General features: G+C 36.7%; 1 protein-coding gene across 1 annotated transcript in view; it reads left to right on the top strand.

Annotated features, from left to right (window-relative positions):
• The window catches only part of DNAH6 (dynein axonemal heavy chain 6), a 227139-nt gene that overhangs the window by 24145 nt on the left and 175312 nt on the right, over positions 1–27682 (top strand). Inside the window, exons 4-13 of the mRNA XM_045978683.1 lie at positions 3741–4008; positions 11723–11857; positions 11943–12063; positions 13451–13568; positions 14853–15021; positions 17201–17317; positions 18845–19045; positions 22224–22344; positions 26447–26598; positions 27442–27594. Coding sequence (XP_045834639.1) covers positions 3741–4008; positions 11723–11857; positions 11943–12063; positions 13451–13568; positions 14853–15021; positions 17201–17317; positions 18845–19045; positions 22224–22344; positions 26447–26598; positions 27442–27594 — 1555 coding nt within the window. The remainder of the gene's footprint in view (positions 1–3740; positions 4009–11722; positions 11858–11942; positions 12064–13450; positions 13569–14852; positions 15022–17200; positions 17318–18844; positions 19046–22223; positions 22345–26446; positions 26599–27441; positions 27595–27682) is intronic.

Genomic DNA, 27682 nt, shown 5'->3' with positions numbered 1-27682 from the left:
AGAGTGAGAGAGGGAAGCAGGTTCCCTGCTGAGCAGAGAGCATTTTATGGGGGGCTCGATCCCAGGACCCTGAGATCATGACCTGAGCGGAAGGAAGAGGCTTAACCCACTGAGCCACCCAGGTGCCCCTGAAGTTCTCTTTTTAAATCTTTAAGTAAATTTTTGTGTTATTTCCTGAAAGAAAGGCTTTGATGAAAGAAAAGTCCAAAGCAACTATCCAAGAAAGAGCTGAAGTTGAAGGCTGAATCCTGGATGCCAAGCAATGCTCATTAGGCAGTTGTCAGCGTAGGTGAAATGTGGTGGATAAGCTTCTGGAATGGATGTGTGGTGGGAGGCCAAGTGCGTGGAGTGAAGAGCAGAGGCCCAGGCAGCGTATTTGTGGAGTAACCCCCTCAGTAACAAACTGGAAAGTCTAAGAAGAGGATTACAGAGAACTGTGCATAGGCCCTCTTACTTTTTGCAAAGCTTTCCTTGACCCTGCTTGCCCCTTATATCTGCCAGCAGAACTGGACTTGAAGGAAGTCCCTGTCCATCTATGCAGGTGAAAAAGTAGCCAAAAGCCAGGAGGGTAAGAAAAAAGTGGGGTGAGACCTCTCTCTATGGAGGAAACCATGGGATATACTCTGGGGCTGGGGTGGGAGCACACAAATGTGATGATTTTCTTTTTTAAATTTTTTATTTTTTTAATTGTCAGTGTACTAGAATTCTTTGTTTATGTACCACACCCAGTGCTCCATGCAATATGTGCCCTCCACAATACCCACCACCAGGCCCACCCAACCTCCCACCCCCGCCCCTTCAAAACCCTCAGATTGTTTTTCAGAGTCCACGGTCTCTTATGGTTCATCTCCCCTTCCAATTTCCCTCAACTCCCTTCTCCTCTCCATCTCCCCATGTCCTCCATGTTATTTGTTATGCTCCACAATTAAGTGAAGCCATATGATAATTGACTCTCTCTGCTTGACTTATTTCACTCAGCATAATCTCTTCCAGTCCCGTCCATGTTGCTACAAAAGTTGGGTATTCATCCTTTCTGATGGAGGCATAATACTCCATCGTGTATATGGACCACATCTTCCTTATCCATTCGTCCATAGAAGGGCATCTTGGTTCTTTCCACAGTCTGGCGGCCGTGGCCACAGCTGCTATGAACATTGGGGTACAGATGGCCCTTCTTTTCACTACATCTGTATCTTTGGGGTAAATACCCAGTAATGCAATTGCAGGGTCATAGGGAAGCTCTATTTTTAATTTCTAAAGGAGTCTCCACACTGTTCTCCAAATTGGCTGCACCAACTTGCAGTTCCACCAACAGTGTAAAAGGGTTCCCTTTCTCCACATCCTCTCCAACACACGTTTCCTGTCTTGTTAATTCTGGCCATCAAATGTGATGATTCTCAATTCAAGTGAGGAGAGAGCTCACCTTGTGACCACCTTGTTTTCATTGGTTGTTTTCAAATAAAGTTTGGTGGTTCACAAATGTTCCTGTGTATCAGAATCATCCGGGGTGCTTGTTTAACTAGAATCTCGAGTCTCCTACTTAAAAAGATTCTGATTCTGTGTTGGACCCAGAAATCTAGATTCTTAATAAGCACCCCAGATGATTTTGATGCTGGCGATCCAGTATTTGAAAAAGACTAGTGTCTGTTGTTTTGTTCTATGCAGAGTAGAAATATGTAGTAGAGGAAGAGGTATAGGCGCTCGAGGGTAAGGATCTTAGTAAACTGTAAATAAAAAAGATTTCTAAGTGGCACTGAGCACCAGTAAGTTAGAATTCAACATCGTGGACAACACCTGCCACCTTCTGGAAGGGTCTTTATTAGCAGATAGACCAATGTGGAGCAAATTTTCTAGACATGATTTGTCTTTCGGTTGGTTTGATAACTGATATTAATGAAATATCTGAAGTTGACTATAGTTTCAGAGACAAGTTAAAATTTCACATTTTGTAGAGAATCACCCCAAGAATTTCCTAATTCTATCTTTAGCTATAGGCAAAGAAAAAAGGAAAAAAATGATTTTCATTTACCTCAGCTGCAACATGTAATACCTGGCATTTTCCCAGGCAGTTCTGATGTGATATGTTAATTAGAACACAAAGAGTCAGTGGAATTAGATTCATAAAAGCTGAGCAACTTGATGTTTTTCTATAACAGCACTTAAATAACACCCCACGCCCTCCTTCTGTGCTCACATGAATAGGCCTTGGCTTGGGGTTTTGGTTTTTGCTTTTTTTTCTATTCTGGTCCTGTATGCCCTAATTATAAAAATATTTTTTCTTATTCAGTATTATTAAACAAAAATAGATGTTAAAAACTAAAAGCGATTTATTCCAATGGTTTTTAATTTTTTGATTGACAGACCCAAAATATATGAGACTCTTGTCCCAGTTTCTGAAAAAGTTACCATGCATATGTACATAAATTTGTATACATACAACAATTTCAGGGATTTCCCAGGTGACCCAAAGGCTATACTAAAGGGCCATGAACTCCAGGTTCAAAATGCAGAGCTAAGGATCAGGAGAGAACATAGACAAGGGAAACAGTTGATTTTCACTGGAGTGTTTCTATCTAATCTTTGTTAGTACATATAATTTTTTAAAAGATTTTATGTATTTATTTGACAGAGAGGCAGTGAGAGAGGGAACACATGTAGGGGGAGTGGGAGAGGGAGATATAGGCTCCCCGCTGAACAGGGAGCCCTATGCAGGGCTCCATCCCAACCAAAACTCTGGGATCATGACCTGAGCCGAAGGCAGATGCTTAAGTACTGAGTCACCCAGGCACCCCAGTGCATATAATTTTTGCATAGTTTTCACATAAAAACAATTCGGGGTTTTGTTTTGCAGTTACCTATTAACTAATTATTGTAAAGTATCAGAGAATCTTTATGAATTTTATTTTCCTAAATTTTAAAATATATTTTAGTAACTTGCTATATCACAATATGTTTCACAGTTGTATTACTAATATTTAAGTTGCATCCAGTATTTTAATGTTACAAAAAAAAATCTTTGTGCCTGTAGGCAATCCTTGTTTTAAGAACAATCAGCCCTTTCTATTCTTTCTACTTCCTTTCCTTCTCCTATCTGTTCTCCTGTCTTTACTCCTGTCTTTATCTCTCTTGCTTTTCTTCCTTATTTGATCTGTTTCTGTTATGTAGGACGTTGAGGAATGCCCTTAAGGACAGTTGAAAGAGGAATATCTTGAAATAATGTCTCAACAATAATTATTCTGTGATAAATTGGGCACTTTTTTCCTAAATCTGGGTCTTGATTCTAATCTTATCTAATTCATCTTTTCTTGCTTTGTTCTTTCTCTTAGTTCTCTCAATACTGGGTAATGTAAAACTCTTATACCATTATTATTGAATAGTTTCTAAAGAGCTAATTATAATAACTTATTTTCAGGTAGCCTTCATATAGGGCTATTACATTTAAAAAATCTGTAATTGACTTGTTTCTGTAAAAATTATGTAATAGAGATTGTAAAGGATCTTACCAAAGTTATGGAGTCTTTAAAGTCTAAAGTAAGCCTAACTATTTTTTTAAAGCATCTTCCCCCTTCTTTTCCTGAGTATTCAATCTAAAAATAGTTTGTTCGAATTTTTTTAAAGTTTTAAATAGTATTTGTTTTTTCAGAAATGTTTTATCTCTTTAGAACACAAAAGTAATGCAATTGCTTAATTTTGTATTGAATACTTTTATTCACTTGTCTCAATTTTTTATTTATTCATAGAGTTGTAAGTTATGAGAACATCAATAAACATGACTACTATACCATTAGCAAAAAAGCAGTAACACATATTTGTAATGAGGACATTGAATATATTGACATTGATCGATGGGAACAGGAGTATCTATATCACAGAGAACTCACTAAGATTCCCATATTTGCGCTTTTCCGGAAATGGAAGGCTTTTAACGTGTGGAAGAAGAATGTTCGTTCCAAGAAAATCAGTGGGTGTCGAAAATCTCTACAAAAAAATCTGTTCATCGTTAATAATGTACGTATTTATTAATCATATCTTTTTTAAAGTTTTATTTATTTGACAGAGAGCTAGCACAGATCGAGCAGTAGGCAGAGGAAGAGGAAGAAGGAGGCTCTCCGCTGAGTAGGGAGACTGACTCGGGGCTTGAGCCCAGGACTCTGGGATCATGACCTGAGCTGAAGACAGCCACTTAACCAACTGAGCCACCCAGGTGCCCCTGTCATACTTTAAAAGAATTATGGAAAAACGAAGTGTGAATCTATTTCAGGTTTGGTATAGACTGTCCTTTCATCTTTTTAAGAGAATTCACAATTTTCTTTCTGTCTTGTCATTTTGTCTTTCATTCTGTCTTGTCATTTTTTCTTTCATTCTGTCTTGTCATGGCAGTCTAGCCTAGTTTTCACATTTTAACTAGTATTGCAGAATGCCAAAACATAAGAGAGTTGCACAAGTCCCATTCAGTTAGAAACAGCCTCAGAGGTTTGGATTTGTGGCCCCCTTTGCTGTTGATTAGGAAAAGAATGGGCTGGCAACCCTTATTACCTCCTCTCATCTTTGAGTGACTCTGGACTCTATGGTCCAAAATAATCTGGGGGTTGTTTTCATGGGGCAGTACTTCCCAATATATCATATGCTTTCCTCTACCATGGACTCAGACAGAAGGACAGTTTTAATATTTATTTGCAGGATGGGGTAATCATGGAAAAATAACTGTTAAACAGTATGTGCCTTTATTTTAAATCTCTACCCACTCACTGATTTTCAACTTGTATTACAAGTTTTCTACTTGGCCCCTGGGAGTGAACTGGAATCATCATTACTGTCATGATCCTTAGCTGTCTATTTCTTTGACACCACCCTCTGGAATCAGAAGCCTCAAGTTTGCTTCTTACTGCTCATTTCTTCCACTTTCATATATTACTCCAAAAGATCATTATCAAAATGTCAGTCACACAATAAAAGAACATTAAAGGAATAAGACTAATGTAGATATTAGTGCAAAACAAATGTATGAAAGATACTATCTCGACCATCCATCTAATCAAGGATTCTGGGTTGTAGAAAATATTCTAGTCCTTCTTGGTATCAAGTTCAACTTCCAGACCTCTAATTTCTTTAAGGATCCATCAATCATTTGAATCTATTTTACTACCTTTTTACTACCTTTTATCTTTCACCATGTCTTGGGCACTATACATGCCATAAGTTTGTCACTAGGTATATAAAATAGTATTTTGTATTTGTCTTGTATTTGTCTCTGAGATTACCTCTATTGATCCTTAAGGCTTGTTCTTCTAGGTGCTGAGGTTGTCCCTCTCTCTGTCCACCATTTATACCAACGGTGCTTTGACCTTGATCATTTCTTTTCTTAAATGTAGCCCTAGCAGCCTAGAAATTTCTCATCCATTTAAACTTAGATTGACCTAAATAAGAGACCCATTGTGTTGGTTTAAATATCTATTAGATGCTATAATTACCTACACACTTACTATTACTCTTATATTTACTATTAATTAGGAGGGCTGATTGGCCTAGACTAGGTGTAAGGGAAAAAATGTGGATCCTTGAAATATTTCTTTTCATGATTTTTTTTTTTAGTAATAAAGCTTAATGACATCTGTGCCTATGTTTCCTTTTAACAACTTCATTGAAGTATAATTATTGTATTGTATGATTCGCCCATTTAAAGCATACCATTCAGTGGTTTTATTATAGTCATAGAGTTGATTAACCATTACCACAACTTTAGAACATTTCTGTCACTCCAAAAAAAAAGCCAGTTGTTCAGTAGTGATCACTCTACATTTCTCCCCAACTCCTCCCAATCCCCTCCCCAGCTCTAGGCAACCACTAATCTACTTTCCGTCTTTATTGACTTATTCTGTAAATCTCATATAAATGGAACAGTACAATATGTGGTTCTTTGTGGCTGGCTTTTTCCACTTAGGATAATGTGTTCAATGTTCATCTATGTTATAGCACTTCTTTTTATGGCAAAAAAATTGCCATTGTTTGGACATACATATTTTATGTATCCACCAATCTATTGTTTTTTTTTTAATATTTTTTTTAAATTTATTTGACAGAGAGAAATCACAACTAGGCAGAGAGGCAGGCAGAGAGAGAGGAGGAAGCAGGCTCCCTGCAGAGCAGAGAGCCTGATGTGGGGCTTGATTCCAGGACTCTGGGATCATGACCTGAGCTGAAGGCAGAGGCTTTAACCCACTGAGCCACCCAGGCGCCCCTCCACCAATCTATTATTGATGGATAGTTGGATTGCTTCCACTTTTTGGCTAATACTCCTATGAACATTTGTGTACAAGTTTTTGTCTGGATGTATATTTTCATTTCTCTTGGGTATATGCCTAAGAGTACAATTACTGAGTCACCAGTACTGTATGTTTAACCTTTTGAGGACCTGCAAAGCAATTTTTCAAAGCTACTGCACAATTTTAAATTTCCACCAGCAGCAAATGAGGGCTTTGGTTTGTCTCTGTTTTCACCATTACATCTTTCTCATTTTGGTCATTCTTGCTGCTTGTGAAGTGGTATCTCACTGTGGCTTTGACTTCTCTTTTCCTAATGGCTAATGATGGTGAACATCTTTTCATGTGCCTACTGACTATTTATATATGTTATCTGGTGAACTGTATATTCAGATACTTTACCCATTTCTTAATTGGGTTATTTTTATTTTACTATTATATATTCTGGATATATCATATATCAGTTATATGACTTGCAAACATTCTATCCCATTTTGTGGGCTGTCTTTTCACTTTCTTGATGGTATCATTTGAGGCACAAGAGTCCTTAATTTTGATGATCTGCATTTTAACTTTTGAAATTGGGAGTGTACGTCTTCTGGGCTCCTTGAATTTTCACATGAATTTTAAGATAATCTTGTCAATTTCTGCAAAGAAGCCCGTTGGGATCTTGATAAGGATTGCTTTAAATCTACAGATTGATTTAGAGAGTATTGCCGTCTTAATATTAACTTCTTGTCTATGAACATAAAATGCCTTCCCATTTATTTGGGTCTTCAATTCTTTCAACAATGTTTTATAATTTTCAGAGAATGTTTTACACTTCATTTGTTAAATTTATTCCTAAATATTTTATGTTTTTGTTACTATTGTAAGTGGAATTGTTTTCTTAATTTTGTTTTGGATTTTCCATCTCATATATATAAATATATAATACATATATAGAATACATAAATAGTATACTTATAAATATGTGCATGTTGTATATAGTAATAGAATTGATTTTTGTATATGGAGCCTGTTTTCTGAAACCTTGCAGAATTTATTACTGATTCTGTTAGTATGAGGTGTGTGTGTGTGTGTGTGTGTGTGCGCGCGCACGCGTGTGTATTCCTTGGATACTCTATGAACAAGAATAAGTCATCTGCAAATAGATATCGTTTTACAACTCCTTTCCAATCTGGATGACTTTAATTTTCTTGCCCATGTTCCCTGGCTAAAACCCTCTGAATAGAAGTGGCAACAGCAGAAATCCTTGTCTTATTCCTGCTCTTAGAAGGAAAGCCTTCAGTCTTTCACTGTTAAGAATGATGCTATAAGGAAGTTTCTTTCTATTCCTCGTTTGTTGAATGTTTCTATCATGAAGCCATGATGATTCTGTCAAATGCACTTCCTGCTTCTATTGAGATTATCATGCAGTTTTTGCCCTTTATTATAATAATATGATTTGTTATAATAATTGATCTTTGGATATTAAACCAACTTTGTGTCCCTTGGATAAATCATATCTGTTCATGGTATATAATCCCTTTATTGTTTGATTTGGTTTCCTAGTATTATGTTGATGATATTTGCATGAATATTCATAAAGAAGACTGGTCTGTAGTTATTTTTTCTTGTGATGTGTTTGTCTGGTTTTATAGAATAAGTTGGAAAATATTCCTTCTGTTTTTTGAGTTTGTGAAGTTTCGGTATTAATTTTCCTTCAGTGTTTTATAGAATTCACGTGTCTTCTAGTCTCTTACATTTCCAAGTTTCACTTTTCTTTAGACTTAAGAGTGTGTTTAATATTAATGTTTCAGTATTATTTACTGTTGCACATGGTTTTAACCTGCTGATTTCTAATAATGTGTAATTTTGGTGCATGTGATACTTTCAGGCAATTTTTTTTTAGTCTTCATATTCTAAAACACTGTCATTCATTTATTTTAATTTGAATGCTACTTTGTAATTAAAATCCTTCCTTTTTTAAATTTTTACTCAGCCATTGCTTTGCAAACAGACCACTCTTAATTTCATAGATCTATATAACTGTCCCTCTGTTTATGAAAGGATGTACCTTTTACTGTAGCCTTTTCTATTCTAGGTCAGAAATGTATATGAGAACTCGAGCCCAGATCCTCTGGCTGGGCCATGACCTATATAGTTCCAGTGGGCTCTCTTGAGAGTCAGATTGCTCAGATCACCCAAATGTTCCGTTGACCAGGGTTAGGGCAAATGAATGTTGTGGTGGTGTGGTAAAGGCAAGATTAGTAAATCCAAAGGATTCCTGCATTCCAACCAAAGACACTGTGCCTCCGCATGGCACTGATTTTTCTTAGATTTTTACATAAACACAGCTCTTCTACACTTATCTTCCAAAGGCTCTGGTCTCTAAATTTCCCTGTGGGCTTTCTGACCCAGTAACCAACCCCCAGATTGATAATGATTTTCTACCTCTGAAAATATTAACACTTATTTCAAATGGCAGAAACTCCGTTTCAGTGAGCTTCAGCAGCAACAACAAACAAAAGCTCATATAATGAGGAAGTTCAAGGAGTGAGCATCCCTTTATGCTTGCTTGAATTCAGAAGTTCAGATAATATCTTTTCATCTTTATTTTTTCCTCTTTCTCTTCATCTTTCAGTTCTGTATTTCTCTGTTTCTTTCTCACTTGGGCTCGTACATGAGCACCATCTGCCGCTCTAGTCATAGCTGGCTCTTTGAGTGAGAAGAGTACCTCTTGCTGGAGGTGCTGGAGAGAACATGATTGGCTCAGCTTGGTCACGTGTTCAATCCCGAACTAATCCTTGCACAGCCAGGCATACTGATAAATCAGGCCTGGGTTTGTGCCTATTCCTCATTCCTCTGAGGGGAAAGGAAAACAGAGTCACATGGTAACGTGTTTCCCAAAAGAAAGAGGGATTCTATCCCCCAAAAGAATTGGAGATAGGTCTGTAGGTCTGTCCAGGACAGACAAAAATGATAGCTTCTCAGTCTACATTCTGAAACCCACCATCAAAGTGACAAGTTCTTCTTCTTACATTCTTGCTAACTACTTAACATAATGTGTAATCCTTATCACCTGCGACAGGTGCTGTTGATTTAGCAGCCTGAGAATGAGCCTGAGATTCTATCTGAAATTTACTGATAGAAACAACAATAGGGGTGGGGTGGGGCGAACAAAACACCCACAGTCTCTCTTGTATTCACAGTTGCTCTCACAACTGTCCTGGATGCAGACAGCCAGATAATATTTAAGTGGAACCAAAGTAATTTCTTAGATTACATATTTTTTCTTCCAGAAAATTTCCATTGTCAAACTCCTCTCACATTTTGACAGACCATCAATATCAGTTTTGCTCTCCACCTGGATATTTGCACTTTGTCCCTGTACTGAACAGAACTTCTATTTTGGTTCAAGGACTTTCTCCAGAGTACCCTGGACTTCCTTGCCTTCCCTGTCCAGTTTTGATTGCATTCTCCTCCCTATTCCTATACTCATGTTAATTTATGTAGTATCTTTTTTCAGTTCTTAGACTTAGTTCCTAAACTTTTGCTTCTTTTTTTATCATGCAAATTCTTCTATGAGCTAAACCTTAAGGGGCTATCTGACCTCCTAGATGTTTTTTCATGAAACTCTTCATGTAGGACTCTACTAATTATAACTTCCTTTTATTTGCACTTCGAATAAATAAAGCACTGTTTCATGTTGGTCTGAGTAACTGTTTGTCCTGTTTGGGAAAGACATAGAAAAGAGTCTAATAACGTGGTGTATATAACATATAAATCAGAATCACATAAAAATAGTTCACTTTTTCAATGTGACTGCTACTCATTTGATTAGATTACAAGTGAGGGCGAATGATCAGGGAACATTGTTAGAACATGTGTCTTTTGGGGCACTTGGGTGGCTCAGTCGTTAAGCGTCTCCCTTTGGCTCAGGTCATGATCCCAGGGTTCTGGGATCAGGCCTCACATCGGGCTCCCTGCTCAGCAGGAAGTCTGCTTCTCTCTCTCCCACTCCCCCTGCATGTGTCCCTCTCTCACTGTGTTTCTCTCTGTCAAATAAAAAATAAAAAAGACTTTAAAAAAAATGTGTCTTAGAAGCGAACAGCCTAGAACTCTGACCCGTGATGGTAGCATAGAGAAAGATTAAGTTAATATTATGTAACATAATTTTACAAATACCTCCACTCAGCACACAGATAAATAGGTTGTTGTTTTTTTTTTTATTTTAAGATTTATTTATTTATTTGAGAGAGAGAAAGAGGGAGTGGAGGGGAGGGGCAGAAGGGGAAAATTTCAAGCAGACACCCCAGTGAGTGTGGAGCCTCACTCAGAGCCCAGTCCCAGAACCCAGAGATTATGACCTGAGTGCCAATCGAGCTGGGTACTTAACTGACTAAACCACTCAGGTGCCCCATAAATAGGTTCTTAATGGTAACTGAATATTCTTTTTCAGCAACTTGTCACTCCTAAAAATTTAAAGTTAAAAAATTTAACTTTAAAAAATGTTAAATTCAAAGTGGTCTTTGTCCTATGTCATAGCCTCTTAGGTCAGTAGATGGGCCCCTCCATTACCAGGATGACTGGACTTTGTACAGTCCTTAAGATAACACAATGAATTTTGTAGTAGCTATTCATCAAACATAGTGAAATTTAAGAGATTCCTCAGCCCTCCTTTACTTGCCCTCAATTTCATAGCTAAAAGACACATGTTCAAAAGGAAAAGTAAGAATTCAAACAAATTAAATCTGATAATTCAAAGAACGCTTTTATGGATAAAGAAGATGTGTGTGTAAGTGTATATATATGTATGTATGTGTATGTATATACACATATATGTGTGTATGTGCATATATGTATACATACATATACAATGGAATATTAGCCATCAGAAAGGATGAATACTTACTGATTAGAAAAAGACAATTATATGGTTCACTCACATATGGATTGTAAGAAATAGCACAGAGGATCATAGGGGAAGGAAGGGAAAATTAAGATGTAATCAGAGAGGGAGACAAACCATGGGAGACTCCTAACTATAGGAAATGAACTAAGTGTTTCTGGAGGAAAGGGGGATTGGGGTAACTGTGTGATGGGCATTAAAAAGGGCATATGATGTACTTGTAATCTCTATCTGTCAAAAAAATAAATCTTTAAAAAAAAAAAAGGGCATATGATGTGATGAGCCCTGGGTGTTATATACAACTGAGGAATTATTGAACTCTACATCTGAAACCAATGATATACTATTTGTTGGCTACTTGAATTTATATTAAAGAAAAAAACAAAGAATACATTTAGAAAAATTTCAGAAGGGTTCCTGTTTAATGTAGGTACTTTGGAGTTGTAGCTACAGTTAACACATAGAGCTATTTCTTTTCCTTAATAACCGTTCTTGCTTTCCAAATATTTTTATTCTTTCAAAAGACAGGACTTTAACTTGACAATGACAAATTTTTATTTTCATGCAGTATTTGCGACCAGCTCTTCTTAAAATAAATGAATTATGCTATCATTTAAGTTTTATGGGACTTTGTCATATTGAAAAATGTCATACCTACACCCTGCAAGAATTTAAAGTTGCACAAATCATACGGTTAGAAGAGGTAAGAAATTTTGTCTATAGCTTCAAGATTTTTTCTATTGTTGCTGCTTTGCTATTACTAATTATACATATTCATCAATGTCCAGGTGATAGAGCACCTAGAAGAATTTCGAAATGAGGCAAAAAATGTGGTCAGGAAGGCTTGTCAAAATGCTCTTCATGCTGAAGGATTTATTCCTGATGACTGTCTGCATAAACCTGTTGATGGTATGAAGGGGAAACTACTTTGATAGATCAGAAGTCATGGCTTTCTGAAAAATTACCTTTTTCTACTTTTCTTAAGTTTAAATGATGATCCTATCTTTTTCAGTTCTTCCAAATGTCTACTTGATACATTACAAATTCAGTATATATTGTAGAAGGGGAAAACATGGTGAATGCAGAATTTTCCTTGTATTACCAATTCTTATATATAACATTTTAAACTGGTTACAGAACCTTCATTTCATAAGCATCTTATAGAGGAATCAGGGCCTCTCGTTTAAAGGTATGTCCAACCTACCAATACAGACAGTAGGTTTGTTAAAATTAAGCAACTGGGTGGATCTCAAGTTGGCCTCAGGTGACATGAACTGTAAAAGAATAACTAAAATTCAGGAGGAAAAGGAGTGTGGAGGTGTTCCTGGGAAAGAGATAGCATGGTATCCAGATCAAATCTGAGTAAGGGGAATGTTAATGAACTGTCTACAGTCCTTTGTTGAGTTGAAATCCTTTGATGTGTTATTCTTTTGGAGAACTGAGCTGTTTTCTAGAGTCTGAAATATCTCATTAACTAAACATTTTTTTAAGTTTATCTTTTTTTCCCATTTTAATGCCAATGTGGTTAACATATAGTGTTACATGAGTTTCAAGACATACAATGTACTGATTCAATAATTCTATGCATTATTCAGTGTTCATTGTGATAAGTGTACTTTTAATCCCCTTCACATATTTTCCCCATTCATTCACTCATTTCTCCACATAACCATCTGTTTGTTATCTATAGTTAAGAATGTTTTCTGGTCTTTTTCCCCTTTGTTCATTTGTTTTGTATCTTAAATTCCACATCTGAGTGAAATCGTATTTGTCCTTCTCTGATTTATTTCGCTAAGCATCATCAGGGAAATGCAAATCAAAACCATAATGAGATTATCACCTCATACCTGTCAGAATAGCTAAAATAAAGAACACAAGAAACAACAAGTGTAGGCAAGGATGTGGAGAAAAAGGATCCCTCGCACACTGTTGGTGGGAATGCAAACTGGGTCAGACACTGGCAAACAGTCTGGAGGTTCCTCAAAAAATTAAAAATAAAAATATCCTAAGATCCAGTAATTGCACTACTGGGTATTTATCCAAAGAATGTGAAAACACTAATTCAAAGGGATGGAGGCACCCCTATGTTTATTGCAGCATTATTTACAATAGCCAAATTGTGGCAGCAGCCCAAGTGTCCATCAATAGATAAACGAATGAAGAAGATGTGGTATAGCTATAGACAATGGAATATTGTTCAGCCGCAAAAAGAATTTTACTTATCTTTTAATCTATAGTGAAAGAAATGAAATTTTTACCCAAGAATTCTTGACGTTGTATTTTCTGTTGTTCTTAGATTATTATAAAGTGCAAGATAGTAGAGGTCTCATTGAATTGCCTGCTTATGCGGACTCTGACAAAATGACATACACAGAGCAGGCGAGCAAAAGACATCACTGCCTGAGGCTAACGTGGTAAATGATTATTCTCCTTCTCAAGAAAAATTAGAGCATCCACCCTTCTCAAGTTTCATTAAAAATTAAAGCCTTCATCAAAGGATTCATAAACAGCGATGAGAGTTTTGGGGGCTCTGGTAACCTGAATGCAGGCCCAGAAGCTCACCCATCCAACTGCCACCCAGCAGAGCAGCCCCTGGGAGTCAGGCTGATGGAGAGTGGAAGTCGTGTCCAAGGCCAAGTGCTCCTCTTTGGTCTCTGAAGCTCAGCTTGGAGCGTGGAGCAGGCTTCGAGGAGAAGTCAGATCCTTGGAGAGTTGTGGGCCTCCTCCAGTGCACCTGGAGGGCCCACTACATCGGTTTGGTCACTAAAGAGCCACAGATCACTGCATTGCCACACAAAACCCCACCCTCTCCCTAAGGTGAATTTTGCACCTGGGAGACCAGGGTGGAAAGTCTTCCCTCCAGAGCCTCAGCTGGATCTTGACATTGTTCCAGAGTTTGGATTTCACACCATTCTAAAGGCTCATCATTACAAATAACTTGCAAACAAAAACACCAAATGTTATCTGAAAAGTTTTGTGTGGCACTATAGAATACTGTTACTGTTACTCAGTGCCCACTAACTTAGTCTGACTTTGATGGCTGTATAGTTAATAAATCTTAACTGAGCACTGGTTTACATATGAAATAACATGATAATAATAGCTGTGTCACAACAGAGGTCAATGGAGCAATCCCTGAGGCCACCATCAGAGTACAGGTCACAGAGGCCCCTTGGCCTTCTGTTGAATAGAATATAAACATTTATTCTAAATGCCCAATTTAAGGAAACATAAAATATGCATCTCTGGGTTAGCAGTTGCTATTAAACAATGTTTATTCAGTAGCAAAGATTTCACAGCTTTACCATTAGAATGTGAGTTACGGATGTTGTATATTTTCTGATTTCTTCTTTAAAGCATCTTTAAAAAAATCTTATGGCCCTTTTGTCTAGATGAGCTGGATGTGTTTTCCATACCAGCTATATTGCTCACTAAATATCCTTTTGGATAGTTAGAACACTCAACTAAATTGATGCTATATATTTGAATATATTTGTGTTTTAAAATGAAGAATGTCCAAGAATAACTCTTTGGACAGTAAGTCTCTGCTATTATTACATAAATGGCAATTCAAAGAGAAATTAGATTTTAAATTTTGAATATTTGGTTTAGTGTCACTTTCAAAAATATTTTGTTTAGTGTCACTTCATGGTAGTGAATATAGAAAACTGAAGTTGTTTTTTTTTTTTCTTTTCAAGCTTTATCCGTCTCAATGACTATCTAATTGAGAACACAATGCACGTCCTAACAGTAAATTCTGTTAACTCTCTTTTGAATTATCTCACTGACAAGCTAAAACGAACACCTTCAGCAGATGTCATTCAGAAATGGATTTCTGAAGAGAAGCCTGAAGTCACTGAGAAAAAGGTATATTTGGACAAAATTAAGAAAATTCAGAGGTCAGCATTTATTGAGGAGTGCTATGTACTATAAATTATTCTATTTTCTGTGTACTTGAAAAGTACAAGAAATGCTTAGAAGATTTCACAGGACAATCAGAGCTTACCATGTGCACTTGAAATGGCAGGATTAAAATCAGCATATCATCAAGTATCTGATAATAAAGGAAGGCATCCACTGTGCTAGATGTTGCTGTCTTTCTCATAGGAATTTGCTAAAGGCTATTCATGTGTACACTGGACAAATATTTCTTAAGTTCCTACAAGTACCAATCCCTATGCTGGATGTTGGGTATATAATGATGAAAAGCATAGACAGGATTCTTGCCCCCAGCAAGCTTATGGTTTGGGGGTCATCATGTGCATGAACTGGCCAAGAGAAGCAGGGAAGGTAGTGTAAATGAAAGATAAGCAATGGTTTAGAGGTGAGAAAAAGCAAATCGGGGAAGCAAACCTTTGTGCTTTGGGTGAATAACCTCTTGGGAGGATGTTGAAAATGTTGAACTTAAGAGACACATAATTTGAGATATTTGAGAGGAAGTATTACAGATCTTTGCATTCTAGCATAGCTAAGAGAGAAATCATGTCATCTCATATCCACATTTCTCAGTAAGTTTCCCTTAGCTCCATTCCAGGTGGTAACTTCATGCCAGATATCTAAAAACATAGCAAAACATGTGTATCTGGTTTCATCAAGATTCCTACCTGCACCTGTCAACTGCCTCCCCAGGAAACCCACCTGTGAAGTTTTAAGGCTGCATACACTTTGCCATAGTTTCCCTTTTCTCCAAAAGTTGAATTTTAGTTGCATATTCCTTTTGGTGACTTTCTCTCTTTCTCTAGTCTCAATTCGTCCTTTTTCTAAGTATTATTACATTTTGAAAGTAACATTTATTTTTCTAATTATAAAAGTAATATATGCTAAGTGAAGAAAATTTGAATATACAAAGGGTCCTCTGAACTATTTCCAAGTGAAAAAAGGTACCATATTTACTGCTTTAACACATGCTTTTTTCACTTACCAATGTATTGTGAAAAATCTCCAAAGGCAATATGTATTTTCCATATAATATTCTCACACAGAAATATAACAAAGAAATATAACCTGCTAAATAATTTTCTATCATTGATCACTTTCTCATATTCCAAGTAAGCAAAGACATCTTTGTTTCTTATTATTCAAATAAGCATACATTTTTCACATATCTCTGATTTTTTCCCCTTAGAGGAGATTCCTAGGTATAGAATTCTTGGGTCAGAAATATGCTTTTGGTACTGATGCATTAATTTTCCAAAAGTTTTGTATCAATTTACAACCTTCCTAGCAATGTTTGAGCATGAACCACGCATAGATATTGTCATTCATTGTCATTGCAGTCCATCTGATGGTTGTAAAGTAGTACATCACTGCTTTTTATTGTCATATTCATTTAATTCACTTCAGTGCAGGGGTAAAAGCATAGGTCAGGTGGTCAGAATTACTGGGGTTTGAGTGTTGGCCTGGAATTTAATAACCAGTGTGTCCTGAATGAAATGTCTTTCCTTCTCCAGATCCTATTTTTCTCATGGGGTAATAATGAATACCTTCATATGGTTGCTGTGGGAACATGAGTACTTGCACTGCTTGGCACATAGTAAATACTCAATAAATGTTGTTACTGAGTAAACTATCCTAGTATGAGATCAAGGAAGAGATTGATTGATCCTTGTATATTCCTTTTAAGAAATGTCAGTTTATGCCCTTTGCTCATTTTTCTATTTAAGTATAATTTCTATTTTGTATATATTTATGTATCAATTGTTATATTATTAGTACAAATTTCTATATCAAATACATTTCTATGTAAATATTATCAATCTCCTATATTCTATATTCAGTAGTGATATATTTTTCCAGCTTGTTATTTGCCTTTCCATTTTGTTGATAGTGTTTTCATAAGGAGGGAAGTTTTGTACTATTGTGTAGTCTTTCAATGTTTGCCTTTATTTTTTAATTTCTATGGTAATATTTGTTGAAAGACAAGCCAACATTATGAAATCAACTAATTGTATATGCTTCAGTTTACATGCTTCTTGTAATACAGACATCTTTTACCTTACACCTTGGTTCTTACATCTTTATAACACTGCAAATGGTCTCATTTCAGGGGACTTCTGCAGCAGAAAAGCAGGAAGAAGACGAGTCTCTCATCCCCATGTTTCTTACAGAACTTATTTTGACAGTCCAGTCATTACTATTTGAACCTTCTTTGGAAGACTTTCTGGTGTGTGTTCCTTCATAGAGCATCCACCCTTCTATAACTACATTTTTGGGAAACGAAGTAACTGTTTTACTCTCAAGTAATGGGCAGGTTTGCTGCTGTCCCTCCTCTGAAATGATCAGAAGGAAAAGAAAATACTGTTCTGTGCACAGCATTGCATCTACATAAAAACCACCTAAAATTTTAGCACATTTTCTTTAACTTGAGACAGACTGGGAGTTTGGTCAGGTATACTATCAAGAGAACAAATGCTATACAAAATTTCATTGACTATAATAAGTACAATTTAAAAAATCTTTTTAGATTTCAAAATTTAGATTTAGCTGTATCTGAAAATTTTTTTATCTATTGCTGCATAACAAATAACCACAAATGTGGCTGCTTAAAACAACAACCGTGTGCTACCTCACAGTTTCTGTGGGTCAGAAGTCTGGGCACTGCTTACCTCAACTTCTGCTTCAGAGCTTCTCCAGGCTATCATTTGGGTATTGGGTGTAATGAGGTCTCTTTAAAAGCTTGACTAGAAAAAGATCTACTTCTAAGTTCCCTCAAGTTGTTGTACAGGTTTAAGTATAGGACTGACGGTCCTGTTTCCTTGAGGGATGACATCAATGGACCACCCTTAAATGCTAGAAACCACCTGTAGTTCCTTGCCATGTGGCCAACTCTATAAGCAGTTTACAACATGGATATTAGCTTCTTCAAGACAAGTTAGAAAATCTCGTTTGGGAAGGGCCCAATCTCTCTTTTAAGGGTTTTTACTTGATTCCGTCAGGTGTACTACTGAGGGTATGTATACCTTTTTGATTAACTCAAAGTCAACTGATTTGGGAACTTAATTATATCTGCAAAGTTTCTTTAACTTTCTATATAATGTAACCTAATTGTTGGACTGGCATCCCATCATATTCACAGGACTTCCGTCCCTCCATACTCAAGAGAAAGGGATTATACAGGGCATGTACACCAGAGGGAGGGTACCTTGGGGGCCATCTTAGAATTCTGCCCTCTTGATTGGTGTACATGTATAGATTAGTAAACCAATCAGAGTCTATGTTTCCTGGTATACTGTAGCACAAAAGCACTAGTAATCAGAATTTCTAGATTCTCTTCTTGGCTTTACAATTAATGGGTTATTTACCATTGGAAACCACTTACGGCTCTAGGGTTTAATTCATGCATCTGTAAGATGAGAAGGCAGATGAGTTTTAAGGTTCTTCCAATTCAGTAGTCTATGATTCTGTAGTTTATCAGATAGCTTATTTTAGGATATTTATAAGGACAAGTGGACTACTGAGTTCCCTCTGGTTGGGGCCTTACCTTAGAAGCTCCCATACTGAGGCAGTGGGCTCTTGAATGTCCCTTCTTAACCAGAAAACTCATGTCCTTCACATGATTTGTATGAACTCAGAATCAACACAGTATTTGTTATGGTTGAATGAGTTATTTATTTTAGCATTTCAAAAAATTAAAAATTATTCATAAATACAATCATATATGGTTATATTTATGTTTATTTTTTTCTAACAGGACGGTATTTCGGGTGCAATTAATCAATTCCAAAACACTGTGCTGTCAGTTCCTAACCTTGTACCTGATACATATTTTGATGCTTTTACCAGACCTTACATTAACAACAAACTTGAAGAAAAAACTTGTGGATCTGGGCCAAGCCTATCAGCAGTATTTGATGATGATAAGAATTTTCACATGATTATCTTTCAAATAAAGGTACATTTACTTCTACTTAAAACTATTTTATAATATTCTCAATCTTTAATATTCTCAATTGAGTAATAAAGTTTCTTCCTTTCTTATCTTTAAACTACATGATTGCTACTTACTTTCTAAATGACAAAGCGATTTCTTTTTTAAAGTCCTAGTAAGTCAGAGCACTAACTACAGGATAGGATTTAGAAGAGCAAGTTATTGGAGACAGCAGCACTCCCTCACTCCTAGGAAGAAGATAAGTAGAAAAGAGAGGCATTATATTAAACTTTGGGCTGTGTAGGGGAAATGAAGCAACTGGTCAAAACTCAAGGTCCTACAAGCCTAAAGAACCAAAAAGTCAAAGTATACCCAACTTTATCCCTGCTGCCAAAAAAATAAATAAAATAATCTGCACATTGCTACACTGACAGAACAGAATACCCTTGAATTATAAATCTCACAAATCACTTCAAGTTCATAAGCTGAAGAAATGAAGATATATTAAATTCATGCAAAACTATGGTAAGGAGAAAACAAGGAAGATTAAAAGACCTCATGAATACTCCTTCCTTTCCTCCCAAAAAAACTTGAAACAAAAGCAGCTGTACCAATTAGAGTAAATATCCTCAAACAAGCATTTGAATATGTGTAAAATCACATTGAATCAAAATTAAAAATAGAAATGGGAAATAAATTAATCTCAGAAATGAAAATAAAATTACATGGTGACCAAAGGAGAATAAACGCAAATGAAAATTTAATAATTACTATAGGAGAATGATAGGAAAAATGAGAATTAAAAAAGACAGAAAGGGTGCCTGGGTGGCTCAGTGGATTGCCTCTGCCTTCTGCTCAGGTCATGATCTCAGGGTCCTGGGATCGAGCCCTGCATCAGGCTCTCTGCTCAGCAGGGAGCCTGCTTACCCCTCTCTCTCTGCCTGCCTCTCTGCCTACTTGTGATCTCTCTCTGTTAAATAAATAAATAAAATCTTAAAAAAAAAAAGAAAAATAACCAAGACAATGAAAATAAGCTAGAGATGGATAAGTAAAAGGGACAGAGAGAAAATGACTGGGCTAGAAGATGGTCAAAGAAGAAATCATGTACATTTAATTGGCATCTCTGAAGGAGAAAAACAAGACATAGGGTAGACCAAACATTTATAACTGTAGTCCAAGAAAAGAAAACCTAAATCTATATATTGAAAGGGCCTACAGAATACCTTGGAAAATTGACCTACATCCTCTTAAAACTATTAGCTTTTAAAACAAAAGAAAAATTCCTCCAGGTCTCTAAGCGCAAGGATAAAATAACTTACAAAGTAAGAGAATTAGACCAGTATCAGACTTATCAAAAACAAGGGGAACCCTCCTCCACTGTTGGTGGGAATGCAAGCTGGTGCAACCACTCTGGAAAACAGCATGGAGGTTCCTCAAAATGTTGAAAATAGAACTACCCTATGACCCAGCAATTGCACTACTGGGTATTTACCCTAAAGATACAAACATAGTGATCCGAAGGGGCACGTGTACCCGAATGTTTATAGCAGCAATGTCTACAATAGCCAGACTATGGAAAGAACCTAGATGTCCATCAACAGATGAATGGATAAAGAAGATGTGGTATATATACACAATGGAATACTATGCAGCCATCAAAAGAAATGAAATCTTGCCATTTGCGACGACGTGGATGGAACTAGAGCGTATCATGCTTAGTGAAATAAGTCAATCGGAGAAAGACAACTATCATATGATCTCCCTGATATGAGGACATGGAGAAGCAACATGGGGGGGTAGGAGATAGGAGAAGAATAAATGAAACAAGATGGGATTGGGAGGGAGACAAAGCATAAATGACTCTTAATCTCACAAAACAAACTGGGGGTTGCTGCGGGGAGGTGGGATTGGGGGAGGGGGAGCGGGCTATGGACATTGGGGAGGGGAAGCGAACCATAAGAGACTATGGACTCTGAAAAACAACCTGAGGGTTTTGAAGGGTCAGGGGTGGGAGGTTGGGGCAACCTGAGGGTTTTGAAGGGTCAGGGGTGGGAGGTTGGGGGAACAGGTGGTGGGTAATGGGGAGGGCACGTTTTGCATGGAGCACTGGGTGTTGTGCAAAAAGAATGAATACTGTTACGCTGAAAAAATAAATAAAATGAGAAAAAAAAAAAAAAAAAAAAAAAAAAAAAAAAAAAAAAAAACAATGTGTAAAGCAAGACAATAATGAAATAGCATTTCTTAATGAAACTCAAGGGAAGAAAGTATGAATCAAGAAGTTTTATCTATTCAAGATAGGCTTTCAAGTATCAAGGCCATAGAAGGGTCTCCCTGGGACAAACTGACCATTAAAATAAATACTGATTATAAAAGTATCATAAACTCTTAAATAAAATTAAAGCATATTAGTCCATAGCTGTGAATGAAGCAATGAATTGAATGAGAAGGGAAAGCTTTTCCTTACAGCAGAATGTCAACTGATAAATGTAGAAGGACAACATAAAGAAAAATCGCCACAATGTCTATGATAGAAACAGCCAAAAATCTCTGAAGCATACTAAAATGAGAGTGGAAAAGTATAATGAGAAACAGGATTTTTATCTCAAAGCATTTCTACATAAGATATTTATTGATTTCAAGGGGAAAGTAGTAAGTTTGCAGTGATGAATCCTGACAGACAACAGATTAAACTAACAAGTTAACATCACAGGTAATGGGACAAATTGGTTTTATGTGCTTTCCATCATGATGCGCTGAGAACATATATCATTTCTGCGGTATTACTATCAAACACATATAACTGAATCTAAGCATTGGAAGGTATAAAACATATGTACACATATACACAAATAAGATACTCTTCATAAATGTAAAGATCATGAAAGATAGGGATTGAGGAATTGTTTAAGATTTTTAAAATTATAAGTATGCTTCCTTTTAATCATAAGGAACAGTTCTTCAAAAGTCAGAATTGAAGATGTGCTTGTGTGTGTGTGTGTGTGTGTGTGTGTGTGTGTGTGTGTTTTAATTTCATAAGAGAATCCATTAATTGGATTGACCAAGGATGGTATCTTCCCTCACTTACATATCCCTTGGTCAAAGCATAGTGTTGGACTCAGAGATTGTGTTTCTTTAATTATATTAAATTGGATTCTACTCATAAAAATATAATTTTACTTGTCTATTTATTTATAACATTTAGGAAACCATACGGGCAGCATTTGAATCTGCCCAATTATATGCAACTACATTTGAAAAGTTCTGGATATTCTTCAAGGAAAATGAAAGTCTTGATCTACAGGCTCTTAAACTTCAAGAACCTGGTAAGTTTTCCATTTGTCCTAACTAATTATTTTTGAGAGGGATGTCAATTTTCATAATACTCTAGGTTTCTGTTTATTGGTGTGTAATGACAGAATTGGTTACCCAAAAGAGTTGGACCAGCAAACGCCAAGAGTTCATTCATCTCTGGGCTCTTTTCTGTGGAATTACTCTCCACCACATCCTCCTAGTTGGCGCGATTTTGATCTTCTTAACTTTCCTAAGATTAGTTTTGTGGCCCAGCATATGATTTATTCTGGAAAATGTGGCATGTGCACTTGAGAAAAATATACATTTTGCTGTTGGAAGGAATGTTCTATATATGTCTGTTAAGTCCATTTGTTAAAGTGTGATTCAATTCCGTTTCTTGTTGATTTTCTGTCTGGATGATGTATCCATTTAGTGGGGTATTAAAGTCCTCTACTGTTGTATTCCTGGCTATTTCCCTCTTAAGATCTGTTAGTATTTGCTTAAAACATTTCAGTGCTCGGGTATTGGGAGCATATGTACTTATGATTGTTCTATCTTCTTGTTCTATTGACCCCTTTATCATTATGTAATGATCTCCTTTGTCTCTCATTATGATTTTTGCTTGACGTCTATTTTATTTGACATAAGAATGGGTACATCCACTTCGTTTTGGTTATGTCTTGTTTGGAGTATCATCTTCCACCTCTTCGGTTTGAATCCCTGTTTGTTTTTGGAGCTGAAATGAGTCTTACGAAGGCAGCCTATAGTTTGGGTCTTGTGTTTAATCCAGCCAGCTACTCTCTGCCTTTTGATGGGTAGATTCAGTCCATTTACGTTTAGGATGATCATTGATAAATGAAGACGTACTACTGCCACTTTATTTTGTATTTTCTGGTTATTTTGTATCTCTCTCTTTCTCTTTTTGTGTTTCTGTTTACCTTCTTAGGTTGGTGGTTTTCTATGATGATTTGGTCAGGTTCTCCAACTTGTGTGTGCATGTCTTTGCTCTAGATTTTTGTTTTGTGGTTATTGTGAAGTTTGGATAAGATGTCTCATAGATAAGATAGTCCTTTTTCTGCTGATAGAAACTTATCTTCATTTGCCTATATAAGTTCTTTTATTTTTCTCCTCTCCATATATATATATATATATATTTAAAGATTATTTTTTTATTTATTTGACAGAGATCACAAGTAGGCAGAGAGGCAGGCAGAGAGAGAGGAAGGGAACAAGCTCCCTGCTGGGCAGAGAGCCCGACGAGGGGCTTGATCCCAGGACTCTGGGACCATGACCTGAGCTGAAGGCAGAGGCTTAACCCACTGAGCCACACAGGCGCCGCTCCCCTTTTATATTTATGTTGCTACAAATTATCCCTTTATACACTGTGAGTTTGTTACCAAATTATAGTAGCTATAGCTATTTTTAATGCTTTTTTTCCTTTAACCTTTATACTATAATTGTTTAACACCCTATTCTAAAATAGACTTATAATTCTGTGATTCTATTTATCACCTTACTCAAAGCTTTGTGTATTTTTCTTTTCATTTCAGGTAGACAAGTTCCTTTCAACATTTGTTATAAGAGAGGTCTAGTGGTGATAAACTCCCTTCACTTTTGTTTGTCTGAGAGTCTTTATTTCTCCTTTATATCTGAAGGATAACTTTGCTAGATAGAGTATTCTTGTATGGCAATTTTTACTCTTTCAATATTTTGAATATATCATTCTATTCTCTCCTAACCTATAGAATTTCTGCTGAGAAATCTGTTCATAGTCTAACGGAGGTTGTTCTGTAGGTTAGTTTCTTTTTTTTCCTTGGCTTCCTTTAAGATGCTTTCTTTATCATTGACTTTTGAAAGCTTCATAATAATGTGTCTTGGAGAGGGTCTTTTTGCATTGAGATAATAGGTTATCTATTAGCTTTATGGACTTGTATGCCTCGTTCTTTCCTCAGATTTGGGAAGTTCACAGCTATTATTTCTTTAACCTCTCTACCTCTTTCTTCTCTTCTTCTGGTGAATGCATTATTCTTGTGTTGGCTCTCCAAATAGGGTTTCTTCACTTTTTAAAAATCTTATAATTTTAGAAGGAGTTATCCCTCCTTTTCCACCTGAATTATTTCTAGATCTACTCTACTCTATTTCCAATGCTTGGACCATTATTCTGAAGGATAATGATACCATGAAAAAAGACTCTGTGTTCAAATAAGTTTGAAAAATACTAGGAGGGCCTGGGTGGCTCAGTGGGTTGAAGCCTCTGCCTTTGGCTCAGGTCGTGGTCCCGGGGTCCTGGGATTGAGCCCTGCATTGGGCTCTCTGCTTGGCGGGAGGCCTGCTTCCCCCTCTCTCTCTGCCTGCCTCTCTGCCTACTTATGGTCTCTGTCTGTCAAATAAATAAATAAATATATCTTTAAAAAAAAAATACTAGACCAAGCAACATTATACAGATTTTCATACCAGAGGACTTCTCAGATTACTTGATATCCTCATTTTGTCACATCTAAACCTTCTGAAGTGAGTAGGATAGCTCATTGTTGACCATTTTGTGTATTACGAGGAAGCTGAATCTCAGAAAGATTAAATGACTTAACCAAAGCCAAATATAGGTTAAAGACTTGAGCTTAGGTTTTCTAACACTGTGCATTCTTTATATTATGTCAAACTTACCCTTATAGTCAGGAGAGGAGATGACATGAATAAAGACAAGCATCAACACCGTTTTCTTTTTGGAATGGTGGAGGAGTGTTATAAAAAGAGAATAGGGAGTAGTAAGGAAATCAATCTGTGGAGGAAGTACTCAGAAATAGTTAGCTAATTTTTTTTTTAAGATTTACTTATTTATCTTAGGAGGGAGGGACAGAGGGAGAGGGAGAGAGGGAATCTCCAGCAGACTCCATGCTGAGCACAGAGCCTGATGTGGGGCTCAATCTCATGACCCTGAGATCATGACCTGAGCTGAAATCAAGAGATAGACACTTAACCAACTGAACCACCCAGGTACTCCAAAGTTAGCTAAATTTTTACAGGCCCAGAGGGTACAGGATTTTAAAGACAAGTAGAATAGTTGAATATTACAGGTATATTAGAAAGAGCTGTTTTTGACCAACAGTATGATACAAGTGTATTCAAAGGTAATCGGGTCTCCACTGGTTCCAGGTAGACTGGAGAAGGGATAAAATGAAAATAGAAAGATGATCAAAATGCAACTGTAACATATGGCACATGTACATCGACAAAGACCTCAGCCATGACATGGGAGCAGGGTTGGCAGAGAAGTGTTGGGAAGAGGAGTGGAGATAACTTCAGCTATGCTCAATCTCTTGTGTTCTACATTTTTGTTATTAATATCTTCAAAATGCTTTATGTGAAGGTGTCATATAGGAGAACCCTTCCATGAAACCCAACTTCAACCCAGCTCTCAAATCCAGTCCATTTCAGACTAGATCCTTTAGTACAATTACAAATTCTTTTCTTTTTTCTTTCTTTATTTTTAAGGGTTTATTTATTTATTTGACAGAGAGAAAGATCACAAGTAGGCAGAGAGGCAGGCAGAGGGAGAATGGGAAGCAAGCTCCCTGCTGAGCAGAGAACCTGATATGGGGCTCAATCCTAGGACTCTGAGATCATGAGCTGAAGGAAGAGGCTTAACCCACTGAGCCACCCAGATGCCCCAATTACAAATTATGTTCATCTGCCATCTATTAGTAGGAGCCAAAAAACACATTTTCATTATCGAATATTATTTTCTTTAGTACAAGAATAAAATACTGAGTGTTACGAACTAATGTTTTTTTTTCAAAGATTTTATTTATTTATTTGACAGAGAGAGAGATCACAAATAGGCAAAGAGGCAGGCAGAGAGAGAGGAGGAAGCAGGCTCCCTGCAGAGCAGAGAGCCCGACGCGGGGCTCGATCCCAGGACCCTGAGATCATGACCTGAGCCGAAGGCAGCGGCTTAATCCACTGAGCCACCCAGGCGCCCCTGAACTAATGTTTTGAAGTTATTCAAGATATTCTACATCAGGAAAAAAGCATTATAAATATGTCTATAAATGCAATGATTTTTAATATATTTCATAATGATCCTTTAAAATTTAATAAGACATATTGTATTCTTTATATGATAATTTTATGTAGATGTTGAGTTTTTTAGAGAACAACTGGAAAAATATCACAGTCAGCACAAAGATGCAGTAGCTCTGAAACCTACCAGAAATGTAGGATTGCTGCTCATTGATATAAAGCTGCTAAAAGAGAAACTAATTCCATCACCTTTGCGATGCTTGGAGGTAACTATAAACTAGGAAAAATTTAATTGTAGTCTCTAATTATTTTATGATTTTTCTACTACAAATAGACTATCTTCATTTTGTAGTATTGTAAATATTTTAAAATTAACATAACTTACTGGGTATCCTTAGTTCCTAAGAAAAGTCCCAAACTCTTTCTGTCCCAAGCAGAGTCAATTTTCAGTTGAGGGAAGGGAGGGGACTTGCAGGCCTCGGACTAGTCTCTTATTCCTATTCTGTTTTCCCTTGTTGAAGCATTTTAAGGCTTCCTGCTGAAGCGACACCACTATCACAGCTCAGTGTTCTAGTGGGAATGCTAGTAGACTTACGATCCTGAGATCCAGTTAAGTTCATCATTTCCTGCTCTGAAACTCCCTAAAGATCTGATCATATTTTAGTGAGTGGTAGAGCTGAGGACATTTGTATGGATCCTGCAATAACTTTCATGTCTTCCTTTGGAGCCAGAGTATACGTGTAATGTTCTCGAATATCTTCAGCAAGACAATGATGTAAAGCAGGGGTTGGCAAGCTATAGCCCACAGGGCAAATCCAGTCTGTCACCTATATTGTACATATTACCATGATGATTTGCTTTTGTATTACCTATGGTTGCTTTCTCACTACAAGGGCAGAGATGAGTACTGTGACACAGACTGTATATCCTGCAAATCTAAAATATTCACGATCCTGCCCTTATGGAAAACCTCTGCTGATCCCTACTGTAGGTGACAGGAGACAGAGCCAAACCTGCTGATTTAACATTCAATTAGGATTTATTTAAAATATTTAATAAAGTGAAAATACTTAAATAGTTATGATTCACATTTCCTTTTTCTTCCCTAGGTGCTAAATTATATGCTTCCCTGTCAAAGCAAGAAAAAAGTAGACGCCATTATCTCTGAGGCACAAGATGCAGAGTATAAACTTGAATTTGTTCCAACTACCACCATAGAGTATGTTAACAGCTTAGTATTTCTTGATGAAATTCAGGAAAGGGTGAGTTGATTTTCATATAACTCAATATTCCAGACCTTGTGGTAGATAAGGAAGACAAATAAGAGAAGTTGAGGGACTGAAGGTCAAT

The sequence above is a fragment of the Meles meles genome, chromosome 15 (assembly GCF_922984935.1).
Source record: "Meles meles chromosome 15, mMelMel3.1 paternal haplotype, whole genome shotgun sequence".
NCBI classification, from domain to species: domain Eukaryota; kingdom Metazoa; phylum Chordata; class Mammalia; order Carnivora; family Mustelidae; genus Meles; species Meles meles.
This window is presented reverse-complemented; position numbering and strand designations above follow the sequence as displayed.